Below are 24,692 nucleotides of genomic sequence, written 5' to 3'. Positions count from 1 at the left end.
TGGTGGGAGATGGATGGGTCGAGGAGGTTTTGGACAATCGTATCGTCCCCTCCCGCCCCTCTCTCGCCCAGCTCTGGTTGCCGGGCAGGCGGAGAGGGGGTGCCAGGTTGCCTCCAGCAACAAAGAACCGAGGCCCAGCGCGGGGGCTCGGGCTCAGCGCAGCGCTCTTCTCTCTGCCAAGCAGAAGAGCTCAGAGGGAAAACGCGTCCCTGCATAGCGGGGGGAGGGAACAGATGACTTTATTTTCTTTAAAAGTGATTCGCAGTTTGTTCATCTCTTAATAACGCGAGCTCCTCAGCTCGAATTTCACGGTTGAGCGGACAAGTCAGTTTTGTGTCGGGCTGGCTGGAGATGTGTGAATCCTCTCTTCCCAACCCAGAAACCTCTGTCTCTCCGAGGCCGGATCCCCAGCCTTGTTCTCTGGGGAGGGACTTCACACGATGCCCGGTGGGGCCGGGGCTGAGTGTGATCTCGGCGCTGGGCACCGGTGGGGGCCTGGGGCTGCTCAGAGCAACAAACCCTTTCTCCAGGTCATGTAGCAGACATGCACTGTACACCGGTTTTTATTACAGTACACTCTGTTGACAGCCAGTCATAAACATGAGATGTTTCAAATAGAAAAAACAATTGCAGAAAAATGCATTTCTAAAAATTATGCAGGTGCTAATTCTTCCAGAAATCAGTCACCTGTGAACAAATCTTTAAAAAAAAGAAACTTGTGCTTTGCTGCTATGAAAATATTAATGCTAATTATCAAGTATCAGGTCTAAAACCTATATTCAGTTCAAATGTGAAAAGCTCTAAGTCACCCTTTATCATTATTTTAATCTACGGAGTAACGCTCCCCATCTCCCTTTTTTAATTTGATCCAAATCCAGAAACATGCAGACTTTATCAGAATGCAGTATTTCAACTAAACACAAATTAAAAATGCATGGAGAAAGCCACTAAGCATATTCAGGTTAAAAACGAAGTCACTGAGATTGGGTGATTAGGTTTTGCCCTTTCCTTTCTAGGCTGTAACAGACTTGAGTAATCTCTTATAGCAGACCAGAAGGAAAGCTAAATAATCTTTAGTATTCTTAGTTTCAGGGAAAGTTTAACCTTCTCTCACTCTATCCTTCATACTAATATAACCTTTTCCATGAAAATATTTTTTACTAATTATTACTGCTAGAGAGGGTTTTAAAAATAATATATTAGTAGATAGCCATAAAATTGCTACTGTTACATTTTGGCAAAGGGGTCATTTATGTGCTGTGTTTGATTTCTCTCTCTAGTAAACAATCTGGGAAAGTCAATCATTGATTTATGTTACTATTGAACATGCCTATCCTATCTTTGTGTCACCTGGCATTCAGATATTGTCATGATTTTACAAGAATCTGAATTAAGAGGTTCATTATTGTAAGTTAAGTTTAGAAATTTTATAATGGAAATGAAAAAAGCCTACTCTTCTTCCTGTTTACTTCAAGGAGAACACCACCACATCACTGGATATTGAGAAAAAACCCCTAGCATTACATAATTTTCCACAGACAGATTAAGGCATTAATCCTCCCTTAATAAAGTTGACACCCATAAATATAATAATGAATTTGAGCCTATTCAGGCAATGATTAATTGGAAAAAAAGAAAAGTGTTTAACATCACTCTCAAAGGCAATATTGAAACATAACAAGCAATAATGTGAATTACAGTACCAAGGGACTCAGTTTCATTTCATCTTGTCAAAGGACAATTAAAAATGGGCTTATCTGACAAACTTCAGTAATGAGTACTTGTTACAAGAAGTCTTAATTCTTAAATTCTTAGCACATCTGTTGAATTAAAGAAATCAAATGTATGCAAAAGCAGTGATCCATTGAATTCTCATACATTAAGACTGTACTTTAAAATGGGAATTCAGATGCCGGAAAAAATCTTCCTTAGATGTTATAGATGGTGGGAAAACTTCGCGACAGAATGCACACATTCCACACTGATTCAGTTCAGAGTCTGTATATGATTGTGCCAGCAAATCATTGTCTCCAGGCTGCCAAATGGGCTAAAAGAAACAGAAAATGATTATTGCTGTGGTTTACATTTATATATAAAAAAAATAGTTGCCTCTTTAAACTGGGCATCGTTTACACCTGCTTGTCCAAAGACATCAACAAGAATTCTCACTTAAGAAAAGACAGGACTTGATTTTTTTTAAAGTTCTATAAACACACTATCCTTGCAAACACTAAAATTGCCTTGGTACCTATTAAATACTGTTATAAGCAAAGGCTTGTAGTATATGTCTGATACATAATAAGGCTATTAACTTTGCATTTCAGTATTTTACTATGGAGGTCACAATATATAGTAGTAATTTAATAAAAATGAGAAAATACATTTTTCCCTTATAATAAAATGTTTCTTGTACAGACTGAATATGAATCATATTTTATTTATATTGCTATTGACACAAAACTAGTTTTCAGTTTATTTACAATATGACTAGAGCAATGTCATATGGCTTCAGTTACTTATTTGCTCTAACTGCGTTTTAATGTAAATGTGTCTCAAATAATCTGTTTTGGGATTCCTTCTGCCATGACAGCATCAAACTCAATGGGACCATCTGAATATATATCCATGCATTCAGGAAAATCTGTAAACTATGCTAAATGTGGTTCATTAGCCGTAGTGCTCCTGGTCTCTGAGCTAGTTAGTTTAAAGCCAACAAGTCTGTTTTCCTGACACTAGAATTCCAGGGACTTCAACCTGATGCATACTTTAAGTCAGAATCACTAATTAAAGTCACTAATTACTTAGCATCATACCAATTAGGAATCAAGAAGTTTATAAAGTTTTGTTTCATTACTTTAGTATCAGCAACACAACATAAAATACAGAGTTATGTTATATGTCCAGGATGATTAGGTTTTCAGTTAACTGACAACTAAATGCATACTGCTGTGACTGAGAAGTAGACAGAATGGCAGCAAGCTGGTATGAGCCCCATGTGGGGATGGAATGTAGAGGAGAGTACCCTAAATTTTTTTTGGCTCAGTTTTCTTCTCTGGTCACACATAGAAAGGCAAGCAAGAATACTTTAGAAAGTAGGTTCTTCAGAAGTTTTAAATTTCCTGCTATCAATATCCAAGAGTTTTACTTTTCAGCCCGTGTTAACATTTCATCATGTCAAATGGAATCAGTTGTTTAGTTCTCCCATTGTAACTTGCTGTACAACTAACCTGATTTTTGTAGTAGTTACATGTTCTTGTTAAACCACTTAGACTTCTTGGAGTAAATTTCCTGTCCACTCCCTATTTAAGGGGTGTTTGGCTTATCAGATAGCAATAGCATATTTACTGCCATTCCATTATGGTCAGTAATCCATATCATGAAATTGACTAATCAGTAATGAAGTGCAATTACACCACTATTTTCAGCTCAAAAAGTCTACTTATTGTATGTTGCTGGTGTAAATTGCATAGGAAATCTAACTAGACACTGACACACTTAAACATCCTTACAGGAATGTGTTTAAACTTACTGGTTTATAATACCTTGTGATGTAAAGCATAATTTTAAAACCAGATAAAATAGTATTGTAAAACCCCCTCAAAGGACTTGGTAAGATTTCTAATCCTGGAAGTACAGCAAGGGGAGCTTCAGCAACTCACTGAGGCAGGTACCTAACTTACTTTCTTTCAGTGTTAAGTATCTGCTTAATATGCTTTTCAGAATAGGAATATAATATTTAAGCAGAAGTTCAATTTCAAAAACATTAATATTCAGATTAAGATCAAAACACTATCAATTTGCTTTGAAAATCATGAACATTCTTAGAAATACTTTTGGTGGAAACAACCCCCTCAAACTGTGAATCTCAACAAACACATGCATCTATATGCAAGTTAAATGTAGTCTGTAAAATCCTAGGTCCACTAATATCCATGTTTATTTTAATCTGCTGCTCTTTTCAGTCACATATTTTTTTAAAAAGTTCCATCCTAAGAAAACAGTACTGAGTTTTCACATTTAGTATCCACATAGAAGGAAAGAGCTAAATTTATTACAGCAACTGAGAACAGTTCCAAGAACTTACTGTTGCCAAATCCATTGCATTTACGGGGTTTTCCATTTGATAAGTTAACACATGTAGTAAATACTTGAAAGTTTTAGCTACACTGGGAAAAAAAAAAATCAGGTATCTAATTCCTCCTCATGGGAGCTTCACCATTGGTAGAGATGAAGGAAGCTATATGCAGTGTAACTACCCCTTAGAAACGTGGTAAAAATGCTAAGAACAAGTTTATGCAAAAATTTTGCTAAGGATAATAGAGTCAAAAGGGCAAGTATGCAAGTAACTTGAAAAACATGAGTATTTTAAACTACATTACCTGTGAATCAAATATTTACCAAAATTATCGGTCAAAACAAACTGTAAAGCTGAGTCCAATTCACTGAGAAAAATACTTAAAAACTTCTTTTGAAGGCAGCTGAATAAAGGTGATGGATGTTGAAACATATTGATATACTCAGAAGTATATTTAATGGATTCTAAAGTAATATTGCCTTATTTCAAACAATCTTCTGGATAAGATATAACATTTTAATCAATGTTCTGTAGGTGCTACAGTACCTGTAGATGACTTACAAATACTGAAACAGCTCACTAATAGAATTATTTCCTCCAAGTATTAGCATTAATACATTCTTCTCCACAAAGTAGATAATTTACATTTTAAATGATGACTCAAAATTAATTTCCTTAGTTTGCAGAAACACCAATGATGAAACCAAAGGCTTACTGCTATTCAGCTGCAATTCTTCTCTACTTTCTAAACTACATACTCCCCTATCAATTTATAATCACATACCAGCTGTTTGGCTTGCCGTAATATACAATGCAGGGTGCCATCTATTGAAAAATGAATACACAGACTAACTAGAAAAAGAACAAGCTGCAGAGGGAATACAGAAAAAGAGGATAGTAACAAGCAATGAAGTGAATGCTTCACAGCTCCATAGGAGTTTTACCAGTGATAAAATAAATGGCTTAATTTGTTAAAGTCAGTCACAACTTTAACTGAGGACGTAACGAAAACCAAAGCACAATAGAAACTGTGATTACTAAGTTGGTATAGAATTGAGATCTCCCACACTACAAATAGATATTTAAAATACATTTTTAAAAATTGGGCTTATAGTTTAAAATACAGTGATGAACAACAGCAACATTTAGATACTTTAAACTTTTCATCCAACTTGTTTGCAAAAGAAAAATCAACCTAGACTGGATATGTTTTTAGGAGAAGAAAACATCAAAGTTATCATGTCTTACAAATGCTTTCCAAATGACAATTTTGCATCATGCAGTAGCCAAATCATCAGGAACAGCTCCCCTGCTGCATGTATTTTGTCATTAGCAAAGAATACAAAACCACATCAGTGTAAGTAGCAAAAATATGCAAATCCACTCACATAATTCCTATATATCATTATTTGCTTATTCTTGAAAAGCTGCCCTCTCACAAGGTGTGAGAAAAGCCACAGAATCATTACAAAATTAGTCTATAAAGGTCATTAATAATTTTGCCATGAATTTTAGGTGAGATAGGATATTACATAGCAGAAGTATTCAGAGATGAGATTGTCAGAACCTGCTGAAATGTTTTTTCTACATTACAGGAACTGGGCCTTGCTTTCAGAAACTCCCACAGACTTCAAGTAGCTATAACTGAAACTGAAGCCCAAAGTACCTAAATAAACCCAAAGCAAAGTATTTTAGTAAAGTCCCCTTAATTTGATAAAAAAAATTAAATGTGCTTTCCTCCTTGACTGCTTAAACTATTGGGAGGAATAGGGTGCTGTTTAAGCTTCACATTGAGACAAAAAGTATATCACTTTTTCACAGTGAACTATTTATCTGCTCAACTTTTTAATTAGTCCATTTGGCATATTCTATTCTGTACATTAAAAATGATTAAAACTATTATGTGTCCTATTCAATTGAGATCAAAAGTAGAAAGAAAGCAATCTAAGGGGCAACTTACAATTAATGACAGCTTTGAAATAGATATAGAAGCAACTAATATCTAAATGAACTGAAAATTGTGTAAGCAAAAGTGCTGACGTCTGCTTATATTCCTGCTCTTTCTCTGGAAAAGTGCCTTGTACACATACAGTATCAGAAAGAAAAATTGATAAGAGATATTGTCTTAAAAAAGACTGATGAGTTACATATTATATTAATCTTGTTTCAAAGACCTTTGCAAAGTTGTTATCTGATTCATTCTCATATAAAAAAAAGGTACAGTATTTATAGAAAGATACCTGGTGAGGACCTCTGATGGTTGTCCCAGCAGCTTCTAAAGAAGAAATTACTTCAGGTACACCATGGTTTGTGTTCTTAGGTGCAAATGTGAAACCAGTGTCTATAGTTTGTAAACATGTTTTGTCACGGGTATTTTCTATGGGCATGTTTGCATGATTTGGGGGGTTTGTTTTGTCAACAGTAGTTAAGCTTTGTAAAGCTGAGGTCATGAGATCAACTCCATGAGCTTCAAATGAGTTAGGTTCCAATTTACTAACAGCACGGTCTCTGTGCTCCAGGTTAAAATGATGATCTTGAAGCATGTTTTCAGCCATACCAGTACAAGGAACCGTTGGTTTTCCCTGAGTGCTCTGCAAGAAAGCAGAGTCATTGTCTGTAGGTGGAAACTTGACATTAAATTTAGAAAGTGATTCTACAGAGTTGTTGTCCTCATCTTGGCCCACTCCTCTTGGTGTGATAGATGTGATGCATGATGCACCTCTATTTATATCCTTTATAACCCGAGGCTTAAAAAACTCTTCTGCTTGTTCATCAGTTTTATCAGTGCACTGTATCGGCATGGAAAACTGTATTTCTGTGAAGGAAGAATAAAGAAAACATTAAATAGTCCAGTGAGGTATAGTTATTCAAGGTGTCGTGTCAGGACATTTTTCTGAGATGTTTTTTATTTTCCTTCTTGGCTTTTTCACCTTTATTTTCCCTCTTGGAAATCAGTTTGAGGCATAGTTCTCTTTCACACACAACTGACACAAAAAAAACTATCAGAACTGAAAGAAATGGAAACAATTCTGTTCTAATAATTCTATTTATCTTTGATTTATGGCTAAAACATTTCATTTTATTGAAAATTCTGCCATCCCCTTCTCTTAACACATATTTGCTTATATTTACTGAAGGTTTCTGTCAGAAATAGAAGCTGGAATCAAAACTATTTCACACAGTGCCAAGAACATGCTAGGCACCATCAGGATGATTTTAGAAAGTATTCAGGTAACAAACTCCCATTAGTTTCCAAATTAGGTAGATATTTAAACTGAGTAACTGTTCAGAAGTGGAACCATATTTACCCTTTGTTTTGAGAATCCCTCCTTAATTTTTGGCACTTTATTAACAAAGGTGGTAATAATACACATAGTTGCCCCTAATCAGGTGAGAGAATAACTTTAGTACACATTTATTGTACATCACACTCAGATATTGTAGTAAAGTGGGCCCTGGAAGTAACAGAAATCAAGCAGATGAAATGTACATCATGTATAGCTTTTCACACAGTTGAGTTACACACTTATTTAACGAAAAAAAAAATCCATTTTGGAATAAGTTGCTTAGCCCTCATCCCCCAAAATTCCCACCCTGAAATAATAAAGTTTAGTAGTGTACAATCAGAACAATACAGCTCAGGCATTTTGAAGCCTGGCAATTTGAGGACACAAACTACACGTTAGCACTTCACGTAACAAAACTTCAGTAATGGTATAACCTAAATTAGAAGGAAGTGCTGAAATCAGCATCTTTTATTTCAACTATGAACATTTGGCAAGTGTTTTTTTGAAATCACTAAAAGTCTAATCCTACTATTAAGAAAAGCTAGTAGGGAATACCTACGGTAGCTTACATTATATTAAGCATAAGCATTAGCAGAACTGCTTATTCAGGATCTTTTCCAGTTGCAATAAAAATCAAGCCTTTCTTTTGTTTTAAGGAATTGTTGTAATAAGCTCTTGTCCCATATAACAAAACAGTATTCAAAAGTCTGCAAAGGAAGTCTAGAAAATAAGTCCTCTGACTCTCCTCAGTCCGGCAGTTTTTCCTCAAACAGATATGGAGATAGAGACATTCATAACAGATATCTTTTGAACTGACAGCTAAATTAAAAGCAAGCAAGTGCTGTCATTCACACAGTATGATGGGATAGCACATGTAGTAAGTGCCTGCCTCTCACTCCAAGGGACAAAACAATTACAAGAGCCATTGATGTGACGACTGTCTTTTATAGCATGTGATTTGGAGCATTCGTCATAGAATGCCAAAACTGGCGTTGCGTTTTCTTGGTGAAATACTGAGCACCATGTGAACAGACTTGAAAAAGGCAGATGGCAAACAGTGGAAATACTTCTATGTATGTGTAATTTACAGTATTTTCAAATATAAAGCAAAGCTTTCAAACAGTTGAATCACAATAAGAGCTTAAGTATGATATTACCAGTTTCAGGTTCTGGCTTTATCTTAAATTTACTCAGTTGGTCTGTTTGTTCTCTGGCTAGCATACATATTCGATGACACTCCTCATTCACATCCTGGAAAATAGTTTCCAGATTCTCCCTGGAAGATCAAAATTGTAAATTAGAGTCAAGCAATTCAGCTTGTTGTGACCTATAATCTAGTCACACCCACAAACTAGAAAAAAACAATAGTGCAAACTACTTTTCTTGGATACCTTGTTCATCAACATATGTATTCATATTTTTGTTCTCCTCCATAAAAGCAAGCAGAAAAGGGAAAAGAAAATGTTGTCAAAAGATCTCTTTCATCATATCATACACACATACATTCAAACTTAGGGCCTGACCCTTCAAGGATGCCCCCCAAAAAATCCAGGCTTTCAGTTCCCTCAGGTATTTTGTGGAACAGTTTATCTTCCATCTCCTTCTAGTGAAAATAAGATGCAATGTGAACATCGTTTTGCATTGTTTTCTCTGCACTTCAAACTTTGCAGAAGGAACACACAGACATTTGTTACTGCTCCTTCCTTCTCTGTCTACCTGACATTTTGAAAAGAGGCTCATGAACTCATTCCCTCTCTGTTTTATACAGTATCATATGACTTCCTTCTATTTTGAGGGACTTTTAAAACTATATCTTTTCCAGAGTATCATATGGACATCCGACATTTAGTTATCTGCACTGAGAACGGTAAAAATAGTTCTTGATGCTGGTGTGAATTTTATTTGCCCAAAGGCACTACATTATTCAGTTACTGATATATCCATAAAATTCCATTGGGAAATTTTGAAAACTTGCTGAGTAACTTGTATTTTTAAGCACAATACAATGGATTTTAGAAAATGAACTTCAAGGATGAAAAAGTGAAGCTGATGGCAAACTACATTTGTGTTCTCTGTAGCACCTCTGTATCAATAGAATTCAAAAGGGATTATTCTTTAATCCAATGAACTATTTTCCTTTTTATTGCATATTCCTATAGTAATCAGAAGTGTCATGAGCTGCTTTCCTGCCTCTGCTGTGTTTTTCTTTTTGAAGACAAAAATGTATATTTGTATCTCATTTGAAAAAAAAATTATACAGAAGAAAGTTGTTACTTTTAACACATTCTGACCATTTTCAGGTGTTTTGATAAATAAGAAGACTAATAAGTATGATTATATGAATAAATCTGAATTTGCTAGACATTTGTGGTACTATAATCTTACCACCGTAAGATTACCAGAAATCTTACCAGTCACATACCTCTTTCCAAGAAAATAGTAAAGTAAGGGAGCTATTTGAGAGCAGGGAGACAGAAGACAGGTAAAGGTTGTTCAATTTTTAGATATAAACCAGTAAAGACAAAAAAAAATTCTCACATCAAGGTCTTATTCCCTCTCTTATTTTCATAAAGGAGTAGCAAGTCAGATCCACACAGGTCACTTAGCCTACGTCTGAAAGTGGCCAAAGGCAGATGTCTAGGCAAGAATATAAGAAGACAGCAAGCATTTGTGATACTTGTCCCTAGTAATCTCCTAGCCTCACCTTAGAGAATCCTCTGCTTGACTTTTGCAAAATTGTTAAAAGTGGTGGTACTGCCTGTCCTGTGAAAAATCAAAACCCATGTCTTTGGTCAATATTCTTCCCAAAACACTGTCAGAAGAGGGAATATCTGCTTAGGAAATATACTGCTCCTGGTCCCCTGGTCATAGCAAGGGCTGTTTAGCTTCAGCTTACAGATAAACCTGGTTTCAAATTCTCTCATTTAGGATGGATCAGGCCAATAATTATGTCTTCATGCTGACTATCAGACCTCCTCCTGGCAGTGCAGCAGGCTCCTCTGCTGTGCTGCCATCAGTTAGTCCATTATGGTTGTACATTCTTGTTCTGAAGAGTTAATACAAGGGAGTTAATGCAAATCCCAGCATTAACATCCACTGCTGTTTCCCACAGAGTTTAAGCTCCTGCTGAAGCACGTGGCTATTTTATTTCCTCTCAACTTATCCCTACATACTTGCAAAGCCCCAGCTATGATTCTACACAGTTTCTGGCTTTATTGCCTTCCCACATTGGCAATTTGATGGCTGCTGCCACTGCTCCCCCACTTTTTTAGGTACTGTGTAGAAAAGAGGGAAATAGCTGGTCTTATTTAATGGCAGAAAAGACAATTAAATGCAAATTTTTAAAATGCTGCAAATGTATTTACCTTTCAGGCATAGGTGAAATACCAGAGATCCTTAGAGATAATTCAGGCTTATCTGGATCAACTCTCTCCACCTTGAAACAAAAAAATATTGATCACAGGTTAGCATATTGATTTTGCTCTTCACCCTAATATGAATAAAAATGTTACAAGATCCTTCACCTAGTCCTTCTGGAAGCTCTGAAAGCAGTCACAAAAAGACAAAAGCAGTTTTTTACTGTGTGAAGTGCCTATTTTTAGTCTAACTTAGAAACTCAGTGTGGCATTCCTCTGCTCATACTCCCTTGAAAGGAAACTGGTTCTATGAATATTGCTTGACTGCAATTCTGTTTCAGTCATGTATAAGGTAAGATTATACACTGTGTATAAGCCTGTTAGTGAGGTATCTAGCTATTTTAACTCTTAAAAATCAATTTATGCATTGAATTTTTCAATGAACACATCACAAGTGAATGTCAAGAATTCTAGCAGTTTTAAAACAAGTTATTAACTTTGACTACCACCTTGTGGTTCCCTCCAGTATTACACAGTTTTAATTTGCCAGGCATTAAGGAAAGTTTTTGTTATACCCAGTAATTAAGATGCCGTTCTGCTAGATCTACAAGATGGCCTGGGTAGTTCATATGAGCTCCAAATCAGACACAGAATTTTATCATAGGTCTGCCAAATCAGCTGATTTCAATAGTACATTGCTTATAATCACAGATCCATAAGCCCTACAGGTTTGTCTTAGCTTGCACTGAAGTGCAACTGCATCTCCTGTAGACATATTTGAGCTGCCTTATACCTGGCAACATGGGTTACAAATGTTTTCCACAGTTAAGCAATGCTTGGAAGTCTAATAGCAACAAACTATGAGTTGCTGTGCTCCTATCCTTACCTAGCTAAAATATGGTTACGTTGGTTAGATTCACACCTATGACTGCACTCTAGCTATCGCACAAGGACAGACTAGCACTCTGGATGCTATTCTGTAACAAAATTAGGGTGGCAAAAAAGTAAAAAAAATCAATGCAATCTTGGTGAAAATTTCCAACTGAAAACTATAAACCAGAAATGCTAATCTGGAGTTTTCACAAATACAAAGATTTTAATGACATAACATAAAATAATTAACACACAAACCAACCAACAGGTGTTTAGTAGTTCCATGTTCCCTATGTGCTTTATACACTGTAACAATTTCCTAATAATGATATAATGCTGAAATTTAAAATCAGTTTCTTAGAATAATCAGTACAAACATATCTGAAAGAAGAAGTGATTTACAAATGTTTGTTTTTATCTCTACTGTCTACTCTTTATATCTTACCTCCCTTTTATACGTTGGCATCTGTATACCCTTTTGTGCTTCATTTAATTCTTTCAATTTGCTTTTCAGAGTTCTTATTTTATCTTCTTGGTTGCAAATAATGGATATAAGCTTCCTTTCCTTTTGATTGTTTTTGTCCTCCAGTTGCTTCAATTTCATGCTCTCACTTTCTAACTGTTCCTAAAACATAATTTTAGAAACACCAGTACAATTAATAGAATTGAGGCTTGAAGAATAACATATTCTTCAATCTAGAATAAGCTCAATCAAGCTTTCGCAACATAAGTAAGGATCAGTTTTATTTGTTACATTACTAATTTTAAATTGATAGTAGAGAGCTTCTGCCACTACACATACGTAAAACTCATCATAGATGATTACTTAAAACATCTGTATATTCTGAATTTCTGAAAGTTATCTTAGTGCTTATGAAAAACAAAGACACTCTATTGGTTCACTTACTCTATAATTTACATTTTCTGTATATGTACAATATATTAAACAATATTTCATTAATTTAAATGAATCTTAAACAATTTTAAGGAAGGTGATATTCTGCAGCTACCTTAACTTTTGAACAGACCCAAGAACAGAATCATAGAATGTCTCAAATTGGAAAGGATCCATAAATATCACGGAGTTCAACTACCTTCTCCTTGCAGGACTACCTAAAACTAAACCATATGACTTAAGAGCATCATCCAGATGATCTCTGAACTCTTGACAGGCTTGGTGCTGTGACCTGGGAAGCCTGTTCCAGTGAGTGACTACCCTGAAGTGGTCACGCTGAATGAAGAACATTTTCCTCATGTCCAACCTGAACTTCTCCCAACACAGAATCACAGAATCATTATGGCTGGAAAAGACCGTTAAGATCATGAAGTCCAACCACTCACGTCACACTGCCGGGCCCATCACTGAACTAAACCATATTGCTCAGAAACTCATGTATGCATCTTTTGACTATCTCTAGGGATAGGGACTTCACCACCTCCCTGGTCAGCCTGTTCCAATGCTTAGTAACCCTCTTGGTCAAGGAGCACTGCTTCATTCCATTTCCTCCCGTCCTATTGCTGATCACCACAAACAGATCAGCACCTTCCTCTCTCCTGCCCTCCTTAGAAGCGGCAGACTGCAATGAGGTCACCTCTCAGTCTTCTCTCCTCTGAGCTGAACAAATTCATATCAGCTGCCCCTCCTAAGTCTTGCCCTCAAGGCCTTTTCCAGTCTTGGTTGCCCTCCTCTAGATACAGTTCGATGTCCTTCTTATACTGAGATGCCCTGAATGGCACACTGCTTGAGATGGGGCCACACCATTGCAGTGCAGAGTGGGACAGCTGCCTCCCCTGACTGGCTAGCCAAGCTGTGCTTGATACACCCTAGCTTGGCCCTTTTGAATGCCAGCACACACTGTTAGATCCCATCAGTTTGCCATCTCCCAGATGGCAACAACCCAAATCCCCAGATCTCTTTCTGTGGGGTGGCTATCCAGCCTTATGTCCTCAATTTGTATGTATAACCAGGAGTACATTGCAAATAACTGCAATGCTGCAAACATTTGTGAAATAAAAACTGGGGCTATTTAGTCTAAAGAGGAGACTGAGGGGGGATGTCATTAATAACTATATAAATGGTGGATGTCAGAAGGTTGGGACATCCCTTTTTTCTATGGTAGCTAGTGACAGGACAAGGGGTAATGGGATGAAGCTGGAACACAAAAAGTTCCATTTAAACATAAGAAAAATTATTTTACTGTGAGGGTGACGGAGCCCTGGCACAGGCTGCCCAGGGAGGGTGTGGAGTCTCCTTCCTTGGAGGTCTTCAAGACCCACCTGGATGTGTTCCTGTGCAACCTGACCTAAGTGGACCTGTGCTTCTGCAGGGAGTTTGGACTGGATGATCTCTAAAGGTCCCTTCCAAACCCCTACCATTCTGTAATTCTATGAAAAAGCAGTGGTTGGTGCCACTTAAGCTATCCACCTGGTAATTCATGGCATTTTTATGTATGTGGGCTTTTTGGTGAAATGAGGAATATATATAAAGTACAATGAACAATATATACAAAAATGGTCCTTGGATAATTTTCAAGAAACAGCCTATGGTTCAAAACCGTGACTATGAAAAATTTTAGTTGTCAGTGCATGAAATCTATAGAAACACTGATCTTCAACTGTATCATGTCATAAAAAGTGTCTGGAAGCTCCATGTCTGTCTCTGCAAAAGAAATAAGCCTAAAGAGTTAACGCTACAAGAAGCAATGCAAGTGAAATGCAGCAACAAAGTCTGTAGACATGTAGGGCAAGGTGAAGAGGAAAGATGCAAATTAAATATTTTTCAAGAATATTTGTTATATTTACAAATGGAACCTAAACAGGGTGAGGTTGTGCATTTGGGGATTAGACGGGCAGAGCCTACTAAACAATGACAGCCATAGGATAGGTCCAGAGCCAGTGTACAAAGGTGGTTAAGTATGGATGTGTGTATATGCAGTTGACACAACAGCTTAGCCTTAAAAAGTTTATACTAGCTGAATGAAAAAATCCCACAGAACACCAGGTTTGAAGGTGTTGGGCATTTTTCGTTAGTTGCAGTTGTGACTTTGAATAGTAAACTCACAGTAAGAGCTTCAACACAACTTCACACCCGGGCAGTACCTCAGGGATCCAGATTAAGTCTCTTCTGCTCAGTGAATTCAAAACATTGTCTAAAAATGGGAAGTATCTATCCCAGAAAAACTTCTTAATCCTAATCATTCTTCCATGCTTTGCACTTAGCAGGTGGTATGGGGAATATATGTATAGTCTTAGAACAGATTGTGAAACACTTTTTATACTCTTCTAGGGTGGAATTTGTATACATCATGGTAGATAATAATCCAGGAAAGCAGATGAAATAAACCACAACCACCAAACAGCAAAAGATAAAAAAAGGAGAAAGACCGTCTTACATAGTTCTGGAGAAAAATCCAATCAAACAAGGTGACTAAAGATTTTAGGCTAAAGAACCCAAACATCATCTTCTATAACTGATGCTATAGCAGCTAGACTTCACCTTCTCAAATGGCACAAGAGCACTAGGAGGAATTACAGTGCCATGAGGCACAGAAAGTTCAAAGTTAAGGAGTTATCTGATGAATGAGAAAAGGCAATCATATCTAGTGATGTGGGAAAAAAAAATTATGTTAAGAAGAAATGGAGACATGCATAAAAGTATTCTTAATAGATCTGAAAATACTTTGAAGAAAATTATAGCACGGCCAGATGCTGAACATAATTCTCTAACTATATACCTTTTCCACGGTCTTTAAAGACTACAAAGTCACAGTAGCTATAGCACTGGGAACTGCTTTTTGCCATTCCAGGAATGGGGAGGGAGTGAAATTCTAAAGTGTGGGTTTACAGACCATTTGGGGCCATTATTTGGTCACAGGGTTCTGAAATGTTAGAATCACTGAATAGTTTGGGTTGGAAGAGACCTTTAAAAGTCATCTAGTCCAGCCTCACCCTGCATCCTCAACTAGATCAGATTGCTTACAGCCCTCTCCAACCTGACCTTGAATGTTTCTAGGGATGGCACATCTACCACCTCTCTGGGCAACCTATTCCAGTGTTTCAGCACCATCATAGTAAAAAAATTTATTCCTTATAACTAGCCTGATTATTCCATGATGAAATTCCATTCACCACTTAAAAAGCCAAGGGGACACAACTTCTCCTACATTTTCCTTTGAAAATGATTTGCTAGGAAAATGCTTATGTCCAAGACATAACTCCATCTTATGAACAGCAAAATAACTTTCACTGAGCCTCTGATACAGCATTGGTCTGCACACACATAACTTATCTGTTTGGGACCACTACAGCTCCCAATAACATGTGGGCTTTGAAAAGGTTCCAGGTAACTGAGAGCATTGCAGTAATGGCTTATTGTTCTCTTTCATTTCTCCTACGTACTCCTGTGGGAAGTGATGACAAGATTTAAACAAGTATTGAGAAAAGCCACTTGGGAACTAATGTGAGAAGAGCCATGCCATGTGTGACAATGAAGATACATCAGTACATACTGATGTAAATCATCACTCTTGTGCACTACCAGGATATCACACCAGGAAAAACCAGGATGACACCTTTTGGTATCTTTCAATATGGCCCTTCATAGTTGGATGATCTCAGTTTCTAATAGTGACTGAGTTTGGGTGTTTACAAGGATGTGGTAACATTTATAAACTGGCTGACATTTATAAAGCTAATGCCATGACAAACACATACGTCACACAGGTCACATCTGCTCAGTTAAGTACTTGGCCACACACTGGATCTTTTAAGCATGCTGGTATTAGCAGCCAGCAAAGAAGTTACATCTGTATTACGAACAGATCTTTTCTTTTGTAGAGGCTTTGTAGCATCAGAGGATAATTCAAGTTGGAAGGGATCTCAAGGGCTCTCTAGCTCCTAATCAAAGCAGGGTCAGTTATGATATCAGATCAGGTTATACTGAGTTTGGTCTTGAATTCCCCAAGGATGGAGACTACACAAACTCTCCAGGCAACCTTTTCCAATACTTGTCTGTCCTCATGTTGAAAAGTTTTCCCTTCTGTCCAGTCTGAACTTCTAATGTTTCAGATGCTCATTGTCTCTCATCCTCTTGCCATGCACTACTGTTAAGAGCTTGAGTCCATCTGCCTGATAACCTCAATATAGACATTGGAAAGCTATTAGCTTCCCCTGAAGCCATCCCTCCTCCAGACTGAACAGGTCCATTTCCTGCACTTCTTCTCATGGGGTATGAACTCAAGCCTCCAGTTACCTCAGTGGGGCCTCTGTTGAACTCTAGTTTATCAATGTACTGTACTGAAGGTCCCCAAACTGGATGTAGTATTCTAGACACAGTCCAATGAATGCTGAACAGAGGGAGATATTTGTTGCCCTAGATGTGATAGCTGTGTTCCTGTTAATATAGTCCAGGAAGCTGTTGACCTTTTCTGCGAGGATATACTGCTGGCTCATGTTCAGCTTGCTGTCTAACAAAGCCCCAGCTCCTTTCCAGCAGCACTGCACCACAGCCAGTTGGTCCCGAGACTGTGCTGCTGCAAAGGCATGTCCTTTTAGTTTTCCCTGAAGTGAGCTATAATGGCCTGTTTCGACAGCTTCCTAGAATGAATGAACTGTCAGATGGTTTCAAGTAAAAATACTATTTAACTGAAGTACTCTAAGATCTCAGGGAATATTAACTGTAACTTTTAACAGTTTAACCACAAACTCCTCTTATTATTGGGTAGAGATAGCTTATACAGATGCAGCAATAAGAAAAAGGCTACTGATACCAGAATTTGTTATATGAGGTAGAAGGGTCTAACTAATCCTACTGCATACATCATGCCAGCAGCAAAGAACAGCTAAATCCATAAAAATGTCAGCTAGCATAAAGTAAATGAAGTACAGCTTTCTTTGCATTAAAGATAGGAAACAAAGTGACACTAGGAAAGCTGGTATTGACTGGAACGCTCAATGTTACAAGACTGCTGCAGTAGCTGCTCTTAGTTACGCAAGTCATTTTAGCACCATGATTTTTAGCACAAAGATGACTACCATACATCTGCCATTCCTCTGCTATGTCCTGCACAAAAAAAGACCTCAACTTTTATTGCAGGATGAACAGTTTTGAATACCATATGCATTCTTCATTCCTGACACAGTTTCCTTCTCTTTTTCATGGCACATGAAATTCTGATCAATTAACTCCACACAGTGTTTAACACTGAGGTTCTTCACCCAGGAAAATATGGACATAAGCATGTTTGCTTAACACAAGTATTGACTTTAGTTTCCTATTTTATGGAGTTTACGAGGATTCTGATATCTGACTGAACACTCAAAATAGTACAGAACATGCAGAAGCATGGAAAAGAAGTTCTACTTGACATTGTGTAATCTCGCGTATCAAGTTTTTTCTGTTTTCTGGACAGCTTTGGCTCTGAAACAGTAACTGGATCCACATTTGTCCTAGTTAAAAAAGTTTAGCCAGGCCATACTCAAAAACAGGCAACACTTTAGGTCCTTTTGGTCTCTTCAAGCAGGGAACTGAAAAAAAAAATCTTGTATATAGTTTGGTACTGACTGCCAAGCCAATCTGGTCCACTGACCTCTTTCAGGGAAGCTGGATGTGAACAAAAAAACCCTCAAAATATTGTAGGACACACTGGCAACAGAATTTGACAACAGGAGATAAAATCCACAAGTATGGCCACCTACTAAAAACCGCAGAAAAGCTAACCTCTCCTTTCTTATCAATCCAGATATTTAAGCTCTAACCATGCACCCACTACAATTAGTACAGGATTTCTATTAACTTTACTGGACAACAAAATATAGTCCAATTTCACTTAGTAAAAGATAGTTTCAATAGGTATCCATAAACCCGGGCATCTCCAACCACAAAAAGACTCAAGTTTCAACGAAATACAGGAAGAAACAACAACATTTGAACTTAAAGACCATAATAACAGTTTATTAACTGGTATTGTATCTCTGTAAGCCTGAAAATTTTTGGTGGAGAAACAGAATTCAGTTCATGCAGTGGAGGATAATGGCTATAGACAAAATTCATTTGGTTTAGAGCAGAATGTGGATAGAGTATGATTAGAAAAACATAGGCTTTCAGATAGAATATTTGAGCTTCCACAATAGAAAAAAGCAATACTTTATTGAGTTAGATACAAGACAACTATACGGGGTCAGTGACAGGATGATGTTTTTTTTATCTAACAGATATCAAGTTTTGATGTCTAGGGAAGAATACAAGAAAACAGGAGGCATTCATAATACATCTGTTAATAAATCTCCAGACCTTCTTAGTAATAATTTTAATGTATTTATTAACTCCCAATAGATTTCTCTTCCATGAAGTTGTGCAATTTTTCCTTGTAGCAAGCAGTTCTACTGGTTGACTACCTACCCTGCAAAGAATCATCTCCTTTTGGCCTTTAAAAAAAAACAACCCAAACAAACAAACCCAACATGTCACATAAATTTTTCTTCCCTTTTACCTCATTTATTCAGAAAAAAAGAGAAGTGGGAACTGTTCGATTTACTTGATGTCTTGGTGATTTGCTACTGCTTATTATCCCCAACTTGTTCCATACATGCATTCCATGCAGCTTACCTTTTTATCCATTATACATCAAAAGTTCTGCATTTAAAAAGTGAAAAAATTGACAGCTGCCATAAAAGCCCATACAGCACTTAACACAATACAATTAATTTTTCAGCATCTTCAATGGGAAGTTGGGGTTATACAGTTCTCCTCCCCTGAGTTTATTCAATAAAATGAGGACATGTACCGAGACCGCTATGTATCTCTATTCACAGCCAGCCCATGAATGACATGGCCAAGACACAGCCAGAGCTAATTAGAAGTGTGTGTACCTCTGCTGTGTTGTCACCTTTGTATAACTCTTGCCAGATTATTGGAAGTTTACTATGTACAACACCAAACATTAGAGTCCTCCTTATATTGAAAAAATGATACAAAGATATCCAGGTGCCTTTGGAAAAAACAGTCTTAGTCTAGTCAAGCTCAACGCTCTCAACATTTAAAAGGAAGAGAGCTACTACACTTCCAGTAACAAGAACACAGAGTAGGCTGGGTCAACGTGACTTGGCACGGGTTATATCTCTACTGACTCCCTCTGAAAAGACCTTATTTGCACAGGACTGTGCCTGGCTTTAAATGCAGACAGAATGTATGGTTGATAGTTGATTCTGCATGGAGCTATATTAGAAATATAACTATGGGAAATCCAGATGAATGATCTACTGCTGAGAGAGAAGTGCAATAACTGACTACAAAAAAAAACGCAGAAAAAGAGTGCAATAACTTACATTCCATTAAGAAAATAGTCCCTGAAATAACAATTCCAGCTTGCCTGTAATCTTCCACATAGATCACATCATTTCTCAATGCTTCCTTGAGAGAAGAACATATCACAGAACTTCCTCCTACTCATTATATGACCAAGTTACTTAAAACTATTGCTCGAGCAAGCATTCAGAAACAAGAGTATGAAATATTAAATTTGGTCAGGTCTCCATGTGCAACCACAAGACATAATTTTTATCCAACTCAAGACAGAGATGTTCCATCAAAGAATTCACCTTTCAGCTGTGTTGTGGTCCAATAAATGTAAAGAGTAGGAAAGAAATGACATCTTGTGATAATACATTTTTAAAATGAGAAAGGAGTGTATATAAATCAGTGATGCAACACTCATGCACCTCAGGTGAGGATGTTGTATTAGAAGAGGTGAAGTTCAAAGGCACCAGTAAAAGTCTCACTTATCCCTTTAGTCCTAGTATAATCACATCACAAATGGGATCTTATGTTAAACATACGGCAGGCAATCATACCTTCAACAGTTTTTCTCTTTGCTTTGCTACGTTCAGTTTTTCAGAGAGTTGGCTGAAAGATAAGTTGGAAGTTTCAACATCTTCGTGCATTAGAATGTAGGGATGGGCATTACCTTAAAGAAAAAAAAAGCAGCTAATTGCCACTGTATTTTTCCCCAGCCAGCTTCTAAGTACAAGTAAAATTAAAGAGCTAGGCTTATATTAACTTATTTTCTTTGAGCAAACTTCCATATTAAACAAGCAAGAGAAGCCCAATTCTGTGCTTAGAGATAATGCAAAACTAAACCAGCAATAAAGAATGCACATGTATTCTTAAAAATAAAAGCCAACTGCTTTGCTAGTATTCATGAAAATGAGGAGTGTTAGGCTAGTGTGAATAAATATTTAATGAGCATGGCAGATTAACACATGGCTACTTTGACTCTTTCTCTTATTTGTGTAATACAGTCAAACAGTGGAAAATCATCCATCAATGACTCTTTCATTTGAAAGATAATTACCTGCTTATAAAGCTTTGGTTTTCCAATCAAGTTAGCACCACGACTCATCTAACCATAGCACTCGCGTCTAGAATAATCTGAACTAAATGTATTAACGGGTAATTGTAAAATTAATATACAACAATTTTGTTTACAATTCTTGTGAATGATTTGAACCCACATTTTCATAACTTTTATCGGCTTGAGTGTAAGCCGGTTCTACCCCTGAAGAAAATCTCACCATTTCTTGAAGAGGATAAAGAAAGACCTCAGAAGTGTTGCATTTTATAAATAGATTCTGAAACTGCACACTTGTGTTAACTCTCATGTTCACAGATACGTATGATACTGCTTTGAGACGTATATTGTAAAAAGTGAAGCAACAAAGTCAGAACTACTCAGCAATGCAACACAGTGTATAAGAAATAATGTGCAAACTGGAGTACATACCTCTATTAGCATTCAGAGCAGCTAACTGTGATTTCAGTTTTGCAATAATGCTGTTTTGAAGCTCTATCTTTTCCTGCTGTTCACGTATTTGCTGCGTGTAGCTTTCTGTCTGCAAATATAATTTAATTAGTATTAATCTTATTCTGTTTTGACTAGGGATCTCCTATTTGGCATATAAAAAGCAGCTCTGATTTTAGAAGATAATTGAAGATTTTAAATCTACAGATTTAAAATTAAAGATCATTTCACATTGCAGGAAAACAGTCACCTTTGGCAGGTCCATACCTTTGAGAGTGCACTAATTAGAAAAGGTATTACAGTTGTAAATGAGCTAAGATTCTTCATAGCCATAGCATACATCAGATTAAAAACTAGAATTTTAGTATTCTTCAGAATGATGGTCAGTTGTTTTATCTACAAAAAGATGCAATTTTCTCCCCCGTTATTTCAGAAAATAAATGATATAAAAATAGGATTTCAAAAAGACAGATTTTAAATGGAAAACACCACCACTGCTTATTCCATAAAGCAGATATTTTGTAAATAACTTTAATTGCCTATGAACAGAGTCTTGCCCATTCCTTTGAATATAGTAGACTTGTTTTTGCAACCTACAAAGCCAAGGTGGAAAGTAAACAAACAGCCCGATTCTTCACTTAGCTATACTCCACCTCGGGATACAAACAGGCCATACAGAGCCAAGTAAGACTGCTCATATTTCACCAAAGTGTATAAAAATTGTTAGACAGTTAATTGAACAAATGGTCAGGTGACAGGGAGACGCTAATATTAAAAAGCTATTATTTCATTAGCACATGTCTAATGTTGCAGTTCTAATAGGGTTAAGAACAAGCAAGAAAACTTGTGAAGTCTCAGCAAGGAAATTTACAGCAATGCACCGATTTTTTTCTGAAATTAAGAATATGTCTACTACTGAACAGGTCACAACCTGGGATAAGACTAGGCATTGTTTTCATAGTTTACTCATATTGCTATCTAATTTTCAAAGCTCAGTCACTTTTAAATTCCACACCCTGCTACTGCCCAATGTGTCTGTAAAGCAAACAGGATAAAATCTACAAGCAAAATTTATTTAAAAAGGCCAGGTAGTAGTTATACTATGAGAGTTTATTACAAAAAAAAAAAAGTGATCAAAGAGCAGTACACTCCAGCAGCTATAAGAGACCTCATGAAGCAGAAAAATCACTGAGAACCAAATTGAAAATGTACAACAGCAATGTCTTGTCAACACTTCTGTACAGAGCACAGACATGACAGCTAAAACAGACAGAAGAGAAGATGCTTTTGACAGCCAGTGTGCACAAATTATTCCTTGAGTCAGATGGCAGCAACAAGTTACCAACTAGAAGATCTGCATGACAACCAACCATCCATCTGTATCAAACACCATCTGGCCAAGATGACTCTGGCTTCTGTGTGCTTGACATGGCTCCCAGCTCTAGAGACTGGCAAAACAAGTGGCCTATCGGTAACTTAAGTAGTAAACTGTTAACAACAGAATGGTGGACAATCCAACAATGTGTGAAGGCCACACAATGAACAGAGGAAGTTACTAAAGTACTGTATAAAGGTCATCCAAAAGCCAGGGGTTCAGTTAAAAAACCTGAAAAATAACAAACAAAAAACCCCAACTATTTCTATTATCAAGTCTTCCTGGAAAAAAAAAAATCCTTTGAATTAATGAAATCCAACTGCTGACAGTTTGATTAGGACAAAGATTTGAACTGGTAATAATCCTTTATGAAAGGCTTTGTTTTTTTTTTAATTTCTGAACCAGAGAAAATGCAGAGAGAACTCCTGCAAACATTTAGTTTACTTAACACTGACGATGTCATACACTTCTCTGTTCTTTTACCATAGTCTTTAGAAGGGCTATCTGACCTTGTACTTGATGTCTTGTTTGTTGTGAAGAAGTTTCTTTCAAGTACTGTTAGATGACCCATGAGTATTAACTTCATTGGTTTATCTTCAAATAATTAATTGCTCATCATAAGAAACAGAATTTAAAGGATCCCGAAACATTCTAAAATGTGTTCTGTTTAGTTAAGTTACTTGCAATTTCAGCACAAAATGGACTGATGTCCTACTCGTAAAGTACAGAAAAGGCTACAGTTTTTCAGCAGACCAAGAATGGAGACACACTGCACAGTGGAGGATTGCACACATGACTGACTCAATACCTATTCTGCAGTGCCTTGGTTCGTTTATTTTGCAAAGGGATGGCAAAATTGTACCCAGATTTCAGAATATTCTCTAGTAGACCTTTCCTTGCTCCCAATTCTACTGCTCCTTCCATAACCTGACAAAGAGCATCTGGCCCCTGAACAAGGTCCCAAGCTTTCCAGTTCTATGGAAGCATCAGGAAGTCCCATAGCATCAAAAATATTCAAGCGTTCCTGTAACAGAGGTTCCATTACTGGGCAGAATACGCACAACAAAACCCTAAACTGATAAGGTTTACAATGTGCTGGCATGCTGACACCAAAATTTTGGCTGAAGTAATGCATTCTACAACAGACTATATATAAAAATTCAAAGGTGGTTGATACTATCAGAATGCCTCCAGAATATTTTCATTACTTCATAATTAAAGAATAACTGTACAGATGATTATTTTTAAAAAATCAATTATTCTAATAACGTTAATGTAAGTTTGCTGTAAATGTTTCAACACACAAACTCTGTTGTCCTAACAGCTTGCACAGTCCATAACATATAAGAGTTTTTGACCTTTACATCAAGTAAATTAGTAATTAACAAAAAATAATTTTAGTTATTTACATCAATAATTTAACTTTTTAGATTAAAGTGAATTAAATGTCAAAAAGTACTTCATTAAAGCTAGGTAAGTTTTATATACATCTTTGCTGCTTCAATTAACAGACTTCATTAATCCTCCAAAACAGACAACACTTTTCTCACCTACAAAACAAAACAAAAAAATCAAAAGCTTGAAAACCTGAAACCCACGTACCCCATTCCCAGTCTAACAGATTACTCTGCAGTGTACAGGCCTGGTTTCATAACAGTCATTTCCGACTTTAACAGATGCACTCAAGTGCACACAGCTAAAGTGAAACTGAAATCTACATGTACCACGATCCTCCCTGGGCAGGATGGCTTTAAAGATACACTTCAGAACCCAACACATACTTTTTGCTGTAGTTCTTTTACAGCGTGGTCTCTATCCATGCATGCTTGTCGGTAGGCTTCATAAGCTTTGTTAAGCTGCTCTCCAATGTTTTTATCCATAATTTCCAAAGTTGTTTCATCACTGAAAAGATGGTCAAGTTAATAGATC

General features: G+C 36.8%; 1 protein-coding gene across 2 annotated transcripts in view; it reads right to left on the bottom strand.

Moving 5' to 3' along the window:
- Nucleotides 1-236: 236 nt before the first annotated feature.
- The window catches only part of TANK (TRAF family member associated NFKB activator), a 29,008-nt gene continuing 4,552 nt past the window's right edge, over nucleotides 237-24,692 (bottom strand). The window contains exons 3-11 of one of the 2 annotated variants that reach the window (XM_062005014.1): nucleotides 24,545-24,691; nucleotides 21,371-21,479; nucleotides 20,442-20,554; nucleotides 12,037-12,216; nucleotides 10,728-10,798; nucleotides 9,901-9,999; nucleotides 8,520-8,638; nucleotides 6,316-6,890; nucleotides 237-2,047 (exon numbers count right to left, since the gene is read on the bottom strand). In XM_062005014.1, the coding sequence (XP_061860998.1) occupies nucleotides 1,880-2,047; nucleotides 6,316-6,890; nucleotides 8,520-8,638; nucleotides 9,901-9,999; nucleotides 10,728-10,798; nucleotides 12,037-12,216; nucleotides 20,442-20,554; nucleotides 21,371-21,479; nucleotides 24,545-24,643 (1,533 nt within the window). In that variant the 5' untranslated portion in view covers nucleotides 24,644-24,691 and the 3' untranslated portion in view covers nucleotides 237-1,879. The remainder of the gene's footprint in view (nucleotides 2,048-6,315; nucleotides 6,891-8,519; nucleotides 8,639-9,900; nucleotides 10,000-10,727; nucleotides 10,799-12,036; nucleotides 12,217-20,441; nucleotides 20,555-21,370; nucleotides 21,480-24,544; nucleotide 24,692) is intronic. The other variant, XM_062005015.1, reaches the window with a different exon arrangement.

Source organism: Colius striatus, chromosome 11 (assembly GCF_028858725.1).
Source record: "Colius striatus isolate bColStr4 chromosome 11, bColStr4.1.hap1, whole genome shotgun sequence".
Lineage (NCBI taxonomy): Eukaryota > Metazoa > Chordata > Aves > Coliiformes > Coliidae > Colius > Colius striatus.
This window is presented reverse-complemented; position numbering and strand designations above follow the sequence as displayed.